This window comes from Asparagus officinalis, chromosome 5 (genome assembly GCF_001876935.1).
Source record: "Asparagus officinalis chromosome 5, Aspof.V1, whole genome shotgun sequence".
In the NCBI taxonomy this organism is placed as follows: domain Eukaryota; kingdom Viridiplantae; phylum Streptophyta; class Magnoliopsida; order Asparagales; family Asparagaceae; genus Asparagus; species Asparagus officinalis.
The window spans coordinates 7,227,180-7,237,042 of record NC_033798.1 but is presented as its reverse complement, the minus strand read 5'-3'; the positions used below and the strand labels follow the sequence as shown (position 1 = coordinate 7,237,042).

General features: G+C 37.7%; 1 protein-coding gene across 2 annotated transcripts; it reads left to right on the top strand.

Annotated features, from left to right (window-relative positions):
- LOC109842907 lies at nucleotides 1,809–9,184 on the top strand. 2 transcript variants are annotated; one of them, XM_020411819.1, is made up of 4 exons: nucleotides 1,809–1,994; nucleotides 2,086–2,128; nucleotides 6,030–6,058; nucleotides 8,757–9,184. In XM_020411819.1, the coding sequence occupies exons 1-3, from the start codon at nucleotides 1,874–1,876 to the stop codon at nucleotides 6,043–6,045; spliced, it is 180 nt and encodes a 59-aa protein (XP_020267408.1). In that variant the 5' UTR covers nucleotides 1,809–1,873; the 3' UTR covers nucleotides 6,046–6,058; nucleotides 8,757–9,184. The 2 variants fall into 2 exon arrangements, with proteins under 2 accessions (XP_020267408.1, XP_020267409.1); XM_020411820.1 differs by lacking the exon at nucleotides 6,030–6,058.

Genomic DNA, 9,863 nt, shown 5'->3' with positions numbered 1-9,863 from the left:
AAAAAAAAAAAACTCAATAATTGCACAGAATTAATTATAAAGAAGTTGAAATAAAGAAAGTAGATGCTACTTCTGTTACTTCTGAACAGAAAATATGTTTGTTCTCTAAAAAACATGTCATACCTACTTCCTAAATATTTTTATGCCCCTCAAGGCTTGGAATTAGTCCGAAAATATGTGAAATGTGCGTTAATTAGGAACTCGGTAATTTTTCTTATTAAGATTCCTTTATCAGCTACTTTCTAACAAACTTTCCTGGCTATCCACTCAAGAAAAGGATGAAAAATGAGAAGTACTATTTCCACTACTTAAAAAAAACACGTGAAACAAACAAAAAGATATTACTTCAATTATTATTTATTTCATAAATTTAGAAGTTTCTTCTTTTCTCTATTTTCTACTTTCGGTGCTTCTGTTAAACCAAACAGACCTAAATTGATAAGACTTAAAAAAATTATAATAGTTAAATTCTCTTAAGCAAACATCATATTTTTCATAGCAACCCCTCCTTAGATTTACTTTTATCAAAAAATTAAATGTTAGTATTTATGCCAATCATCTGATAAAGGCAAAGAGTAAGTTAATTAGGTGTTGTTTGTATCAATGTGTTTTTTGTTGTGTTTTTGTAAAAAAACACCATGCCATGGTGTCTCTTTTTTCAAATGTGTTTTGAACAACATTATTTTGGTCAAACTACGTTTGAGGGCATTATATAGCAGACAGTGGGCAGCGGCGGCCGCGGCGGTGGCCGTGGTGGGCTGGCCGGCCGACGGGCCGGCGGACAAAACGACAGTGTATCGGGCTACCGGCTGGGTAGCCGCGCGAGATGTACCGGAGGCGCACTGACCGTGACGGGCGGAACGTCGCCGCCCGGCTGGTGCTGTGGCGCGATGGCCGGCGGTGGCGGTGTACTCGGGTGGCAGGGTTGGCCCACGTGGCAGGCCGGGCAGTGGCTGGCGGGCTGTGGGGCCGGTGGTCGGCCGACGGGGCGCGCGCGGCGACAGCGCCGACTCGGTGGGCCACCCAGGCGACGGTCGCGGTGGTAGACGACCCTGCGGTGAAGGGTTGGCCTGGGCGTCGGCGACGTGGGCTGGGGAGCGGGCGGCCGGTGCCGGCCGACGGCGAGGCGTGACACCGGAATCCACGGGCGGCAGTGTCCTGGCCGACCGGCCAGACAATACAAGTCGGCGGGTCCGGCATCGGCGGGTGGTGACCTCCGGCAGCGGTGCGCACGAGGCTGGCGACGACTTAGATGAAAAAACGGAATCTTAAAACACATTTTTGGTGTTTTGAGAAAAGTGTTTAATTTTTAGATTTTGTAAAGGGACAAATCAAAACAACGCCCCGGCTGCCAAACGCGTTTCTTTGTTTTTGTTGAAAAAAAACAGAAATGACAAAAACGCGACGGTTGTCAAATGCTCCCTTAAAGATTCAAACTGGGTAAAGAAATATTTCCTTTTCCCGGGTTTAAAGCTGCAAAAAATAAACAAATACAACATCATATTCAAATTAGTGGATCTAAGGCTGATTTATACATGCATCTAGATTTATTTTCGCCCATCGGATTCATACTCCATATTTGACATCAGATACAAATTCATGTTTTTTTATTTTTTACTGCATTCATATTCATATTCATATTGCATATGTATTGATAATTATTAAGCCAAAATTTCAAATATCATATCGATCAGTTCGCAGCTTTTCATAAAAAAGGCATTTGAAAGTTCCAATCCTAATAATAATTCGTGAGCTATTAAATCCCTAAAAAAGAAATTTATATGCAAATTTAAGAAAGCTAGGAAAGAGAGCTCAAAATCTACAGAAAAGGGAAGTTAAAAAAAAATCAAGAGAAGAACTCAAACAGAGAGAGATGAGGAAGTTCGATCCATGGCCGGTGTTCTTCAGGCGAGAGTGGAACCGCAACTGGCCGTTCCTCACCGGATTCGCCATCACCGGCCTCCTCATCACCAAGTTAACCGCCGGCCTCACTGGTTTGATCTCAATCGCCGATCTCATTCTCATTTTGTAATTTTGTAATTTGTTTTGGTCTGTTCTGTGACTAATCTTGTCCGAATCTTGCAGAAGAGGACGCTAAGAACTCGCGTTTTGTTCAAGAACACTACAGGTAACCCTCCATCGATCCATCTATAATCTGGATCTAGTATTTGATGAATGAAGCTGTTTTGTTTCCGGATTTAGATGAAAGTATTTAAAATTCTAGGAATTGGATGTTCAAGAATAGGATTAAATTGGTGTAGGAGAAAGTTCCATAGGACAAAAAAGTTCATATGCACAAAGAAACAACAAGAATGACTTTATTCTAAATTTTCAAGGTCGGCTACATAAATATTGTTCCTTTGTTCAGTTTGATTAAGGATTATCACGTCCATTAAGTTAAACTTTACCATGATCGTTCTTAATTGCTTCCTAGGCTGCATGGGTGCGGGTACAATTATAGGTAGAGGTACGGGTACGGACACGAAAAATTTGTAAAAGGTAGGGTACGGGGACACGGCCACACATGCACACATATATGTGCATGCTATGTATATTTATATGTATTAAAATTAATAATTTACATAAGATCAATATTGTTTTTCATTTACATAAGATCAATATATAAGAAATAGATGTGAAGTGTATAATATACATCTAAGAAGTGTATGACGAGTGTCTTATATTAAACATGTATTATATAATTGAGTATGGGCTCCAGTAAGCATATGCATATATTCAAGAAGTGTTCAAGAGGTTTAGGTAGGGGTACGTGCCGGGTACGAGTACAACTTCCTAATAGAAATACCTCGGTAACATAGATTGCTTCCAACCAAGTTCTCTTAGGGCTACTTTTGGTCCTCTTAGCCCCAATAACTATTATCTTGTTGCTCCTCCTAAGTGGTGCATTTAGTAGTCTCTATTGCATTTGCCAATTATCAAACCATCTCAACATTTCTGGTCCATTTAACCCAAATAGGAACAATACTAACTTCCCATCAATGTTGTTGCAGTGGTGGCTTCACAGACATGAAAGATGTCTATACACGAGTGAAGAATAACAACACTGAATAAACACAGTGAAGACAAAGAGAATAACATACAAGAATTTAACGTGGTTCAGTCAGTATGACCTACGTCCACGGGCGAGAACAACAGAGAACTTAACTAATCACAAAAGAGAAGATTATAAAGAGGAGATTACTTTTTAACCAAAGAATCACACAAAAAAAGATATTTTTCTTTTTATCTCTCTCTTCTCTCTAACTCTCACTGTCCCGATGCTTAATCTTCATTCACTCTCACCTTTCCTTTTTATAGCTTTTAAAAATTAATAAAAAATTAAACATGGTAGGTAGAATAGGAGCTAGAGTTGTAAAGATTGAAAAAAATACCACAAGATTAGGCAGTCGCAATATTAGGCAGCCACCCTTGAATTTATTTAAGTCACACTCTCACAAATCTCCACTTTGACTTGAATATGAAGATCTTTTTTTCACTCTTGCTATCTCGTCAGAAGCCCCTTAAGGACTTAACCTCCGGTTTGTCGAACTCTAAGCAATTCGAGACAATGTTCAAACTTGCGCGAGGGTACGAGCATTAATTTGGAGCTTGAGCAACTTGATGTGAAGAGGGCTTTTCTACATGGCGAGCTTTTTTAAAAAAAAATTCTACATGGCGAGCTTGAGGAGCAGATATTTATGCGTCAGCCAGAGGGTTTTATTGTTGAAGGTAAAGAAGATCATGTGTGCAAGTTAAAGAAATCTCTTTATGGTTTGAGACAGTCTTCGAGACAGTGGAATTTGAGATTTGATACTTTCATGTTTGAGTATAGTTATTCTAGGAGTAAATATGATAGTTGTGTTTATCTTAAAAAGCTCAATGATGGTTTTTTTATGTATTTGCTTTTGTACGTTGATGACATGTTGATTGTAGCTAAAAATATGTCAGCAATCAATGAGTTGAAATTTTAACTCAAACATGAGTTTGAGATGAAGGACTTGGGAGCCGCAAAGAAGGTTTTGGGGATGAAGACTCACAGGAATAGGCGAGAAGGAAGTTTATTCCTATCTCAGGAAAAAAAACCATCAAGAATGTGTTGGAAAGATTTGACATGCTTAATATTAAGCCTGTGAAAACTCCGCTTGCTGTTCATTTTTGTCTTTCAGCAGATTTGTCACCTCAGACTGAGGAGGAATAGTACATGTCTTATGTTCTTTATGCCAGTACAGTTGGAAACATTATGTATGTTATGGTCTGCACCCGTCCAAATATTTCACATACAGTCAGTTGTGAGTCGGTATATGGATAAGCCTGGAAAACTTCATTGGCAGGCTATGAAATGAGTACTTAGATATTTGAGAGTATTAGCTAATATTGGTTTATATTTTGACGGGAATACAAACTCAGAGTGCAGAATACTTGGCTATTCTGATTCAGATTATGCGGACGATTTGGATAAGAGACGATCCCTGACAGGTTATATATTCACTCTTTCAGATAGTGCCATTAGTTAGAAGACGACTCTACAGTCGATCGTTACTTTATCTATCACAGAGGCAAAGTATATGATAGTGACAGAAGCAGTGAAAGAAGCCATTTAGTTAAGAGGTTTAGTTGAAGATCTCTGCTTACACCAATGTGTTACAATGGTATTTTGTGACAGCCAGAGTGCTATACATTTAACGAAGCATTAGATGTATCACGAAAGAACTAAACATATAGATGTCAGGTATCATTTTATCAGAGAAATTAAAATCATCAAGATTGAGAAAATTAATACTGTAGATAATCCAACATATATGATGACGAAGCCCGTACCTTCGCGCAAGTTCAAATATTATCTCGAATTGCTTGGAGTTCGACAAAGCGGAGGTTAAGCCCGTAAGGGGCTTTTGGCGAGACAACAAGAGTAAAGAGAATATCTTCATATTCAAGTCAAAGTGGAGATTTGTGAGAGTGACTTGAATAAAGTCAATTGTAGCTGCCTAATCTTGCGGCTGTCTAATCTTGCGGTTGTCTAATCTTGTGGCATTTTTTTTTCAATCTTTGCAACTCCAGCTCCTGTTTTACCTACCATGTTTAATTTTTTAATTAATTTTTAAAAGCTATAAAAGGGGGAGGTGAGAGTGAATGAAGATTAAACATCGAGACAGTGAGAGTTAGAGAGAAAAGAGAGAGAAAGAGAAATCTCTTTCTTTGTGTGATTCTTTGGTTAGAGAGTGATCTCCCCTTTGTAATATTCTTTTTTGTGATTAGTAAAGTTCTCTGCTGTTCTCGCCTGTGGACGTAGGTCATACTGACCGAACCACGTTAAATCCTTGTGTTGTAGTAATTTCTCATCCTATTTCTTAGTTTATATCCACATGTTCATCGCGACGTTTTCATTTTTGCCTCACATGGCAAGAAGGCGAAGGGGAATATGAAATATTCTTGTCTTTGAGTAATAGGATCTTGTTGTTGCGTACTTGCCTTGGTTGCAACAGCCATTTTGTGACCTTACTAAGTTGTGGTTCTGGTTTGTTATCATTTGCTTGTTTATTAGTTAGGTTTTAATTGCACAAGAAAAGCGGAAAGAACAATGCCCAAAAAAAGAAAAAGGGCTCCAAAGTCCAATACTATGTTATTTTCTACAGCTATAGGAATCAAAAGATTTATCATATTTTTGAGCAAAGATTGTTGGATAGATTGTGTTCGTAGTGAAATTGTAACTGGACATTGAACGATTAAAAGCAAACTTAAGTAGTTGCATATGAAGATGTTAAAGAACACAAGTTATTATTCAGTAAGCATTCTGCAAGCTCTCAACTTTTTTTCCCGTCACATGGGACTTTCTATTTATCTGGATATTAGAATTGCCTTTAAACACTTTGTGAAGTGTGGAGGTTCATGTTTTTGTATAAATTCATGCATAACAGTTCCCTTACGTGGGAGAATATCCACTGTCTGGTTGGACAATGTGGTTAACTGTAACTACTTAACGAAAGTTGTTTGTTTCATACTTACCCTTCTATATAAATATCTCCTCGCAGGAGAACAGAACGGTAGCTGCAAATTAACTGTGAGTATTCTCCTATACGTGTCAAGTACTGAATGTGCTTTTTATGGCCTCAATTTTCTTGTTTGGACTTTGTCACTTTGGACATATCTCTCCCACTTTGCTGTTATAGTTTGTCTGATTACTTCATTTTCCCATGTTTGTTTTAAACTTCTACAATTTTCAAGACTTTTTGCACTCTGCATTGACATAATAGTGCATCAGAATCTTCACAGAAGAAACAGTACATGCACAATTTCACATTTGCATATATAGCATTCGCAGGAAATGAAATAAAAAAACATATACTATACTCTCTACAGCGTAATTTACCCTAATGAATAATTGAATACCCAGGCACGATGAACTTGAACATATCCCTGCTACATGAGTAACTGCTGAATACTCCAACATAGTTTCCACCACAAATGGCAAATCAACATTGATCCTGTTTCCATCACTCTCCAACATTGGCCAATGGCAACTCACTATAGCCATCCTTACAGGAGGATAACACTGCGTCAAGCTTTTGGCTTCGTTACTACTCCCTCAAACAGAAGGTTCATGCTGTGAGTCGGGGTTTAAGGAGTTTCACTGGAGCTAGAGTGAACTTGTGCCATGCAGCTATAGGCGAGGATGAGTTTCGAACATGACCATGTGTATGTGATTGAGGTTGGAGGCGTTGGCTGATCAGGATTTTGTCCCAGTTGTGTGTATAATTTATTTGAAACCTAGATTGATACTTTTACAATTTTATCCTCCTTAGGGGTGTACTACCCTAATTCTAGTAGTGTCTTAAGTAGTAAATACGAGTAAAACTAAATAAATATGTAATTATATATTAGGGGCATGTTTGGCTACTACTTATTTTATGATTCCTTATAAGTTACTTATTACTTATTTTTACTTATTTTGTTAGAGGGCGAAATAGTCTTTTAACATCAATAAGTAAATCTACCTAAAAATGGCCAAAAAAAGTTGGGAGAATCCCAATGTATTCCCCCCCTACTTATAAGTTAAAAGTAAGTTATAAGTAAATCCTTACCAAACATGATCTTGACACGTTATAAGTAAAACAATACTTCTAAGTGAAAATAAGTATGTCTCTAAACATGCTCTAAGTAGGCAGTCCGCAATCTAGTGGAGCTCTATAACACCACCGGACACTTTCTGCAACTGGATGGAGGAGTGGACAATGGTTTTGGAGAGTGAATCAGATTGTAGCGAGGCTCACAGGAGACGTTAGTGGAGGAGAGGATATGGTTGTGGGGAGAGGCATCACGTATGAGCTTAAGGGAGAAAGGACAAGGAGACTGGTAAGAAGGTACTTGAGGCTGAAGAGGGAATTGATGATGTTGGTGATGTGGATCACCGCAATCACAATGCTACAGAGGACCAGGGAGTCGTGAAGGAGAGCACAGGCCTCGAATACTGGAGTTTGCCTTCAGTGGCAAACGAGTCTTGCCTTTCAGTCTACCCTCCAGTGTCTTGCTATTCGTGTAGTAGCATTTTTTTTTCCTGTTAGAATTTTTGATCTCATGTAATAATCCAACGAATATCAAGTTGAAAAGCATCTGTTTGAAATGAATCGAATCCTTGTGCGATCCATTTCGGATAACTTTCTTAAATTGTGGCGTGTTGGGTTCAAATTTTTAGACCTGAACCAGCGGTCATTTGTCATGACCAAATATCAATCCCGTTAATTCAGGATCCATCATTTTGTCCCACACTGGACACATATTGACTTCCATTTTCCCCTCCATTTCCATCTCACTTGGTTTCTTCTTCTCTTCACCTAACGCTCCCCTCACCCTTGGGAATGCCCCTTTTTTTGACCAGCAAGTGTTAATAGATGATGAAGCAAATTAGATGAGAATGGGAGGATCTGATTTATATTCCCCCCGCGGTTGTGGGGGTGGGGGGTTGGGGGGGGGGGTTGGGGGGGTGGGTTAGTGATTTAGATTTGTGTTATTTGATTCAAGGTCAGGGATATTTGGTTAAATTATTAATTTGGTTTCTTTCCTAAGACTCGATCTATGCAGTTAGGTTTTAACTTGTTAGTATGGCGTTCAAAATGTCATTTCAGCATAGGCCAGTTCAGGTTTTGACTTGTTAGTATGACGTTCAAAATGTCATTTCAGCACAGGCCAGTTCCAAAATTTCACAGGACTTCATATGATTACATATCCAATGTTCTTTCACGTTTGCTTCATTGCATATCTTATTAATTTAATTGATGCGCTAAATAGTAGGTGTTCGCGTATCTGCTGAAACATCAAACTGAAATTGTTAATAAAAATGATATCAGTTCGACGGATCGTAAGTTCTTTTTTTTTTGCATAATTGCTGTATTCGTTTTCCTCGAAAAAAGCTTCTTTATCTCATATTTCCTGTTTATATTTTTGAAACAACTTCAATGAGGTATGAACCTTAAACAGGTCATTTAAATACTGTTTGATTATCATACATACCATTATCCGATACTCATGCATACGTGCATGTAAACCTTGATGCACGTGAAAGAATGTTAAATGGTTCAATCTTCTCTGTTATGTTCCCTGCAATTTCGTATTTGCTAATGAAATCGAAAAATGATGTTCTTATGGTCAGTGAATTTTTAATCTATGTACATTTCTGGAGCTTCTAGTAGTAAAATGGTTTTGGTTTTTTTTTTTCCTGATGATCAAATCATTTATTTAAAAAGGGTCCTGTTTTCTTGCAGGTGAACTCTCCATGCTTCTCAGCAGGGTTGCTCATACCCACCTGATGATGATGCCAACAAAGTTCTAAGTTCTTGCATTTAAGTTAGACATGGTTGATTACCTCTGAAGAGAGAGAGAGAGAGAGAGAGAGAGAGAGAGAGAGAGAGAGAGAGAGATTGTTATTTAAGAAATGTGTCCTTTCTTTCTTGAAACTGAAATAAGGGGTTCTTGGATGATGGTTCCAAAAGTTGCACTTTTGGATCTTCTGTTATAAACCCAAAACCGCTCACTTTTTTTTTGTTTGTTTTTCTAAAATGAACAGCTACAAGGAAAATTTTGACATGTTGCATAAAATTGAAATTAAAATATAAGTGCTAGATTGTTTGATCCTATGATTTTTATCATAGGGGTACTGATGTTCCATGTCTGAAAATTTCCTTTACTTGAAGGGCTTCTGGTTGTTCTGTAAATGAATATGATAAGATTAATTGGCTTCTTAATAAGATGTATTATACATTCATTATTACTCTTCTCTCGATCTTAATGGCTTGTTGCTAGGCATTGATCTTCGACATGTAATAATGCAGTGCGTGATCTTTGCTTTTCAGCTATTACAAAATAAATGTCTTTTTTTTTAAAAAATCTTTGGTGTCGTTGCTGTTGTCAAATTAAGGATCAGCTTTCATATTTGCAATTCAGTTTGTAGTTGAAACAAAAAAGGATGAAACACTATGATTCAAGATTCAAACTAAAACTTCCAGTATTTTTCGATAATGATTTTTCAGTTGTTTGTACTTTTTCTAAAAATAGATTGTAAAATACATGTCTTCTTTATTGTTGTATAATTCTTTTAAGAGTACCGTCTATGTGATTTTTTTTCTCTCTTGCTTAGGCTTACTATATTTATAACTGACTTGCAGAACTCCGCGATCTTCTGGAGCATGTTCCCCCACTTTTTTTTCTTTACTTTTCTTTGTTTCTCTCTTCATTCCGAGATCATTTCTTAATATGATGCTTAAAACAAAAACACGGTGGAACCAATATAATCATATTTATCAATACAAATGCATTTTAGTTGCATTGCAGAAAGCGCATACTATTCGTGCAAATAAAGCACAATATATATT

Bases quoted from the DNA above. Each gene is read 5' to 3' on its own strand.
- LOC109842907 (XM_020411819.1), top strand. From the start codon at position 1,874: ATGAGGAAGTTCGATCCATGGCCGGTGTTCTTCAGGCGAGAGTGGAAC. The intron at 1,995-2,085 runs GTTTGATCTCAA...CGAATCTTGCAG, and splicing joins GTTAACCGCCGGCCTCACTG to AAGAGGACGCTAAGAACTCG.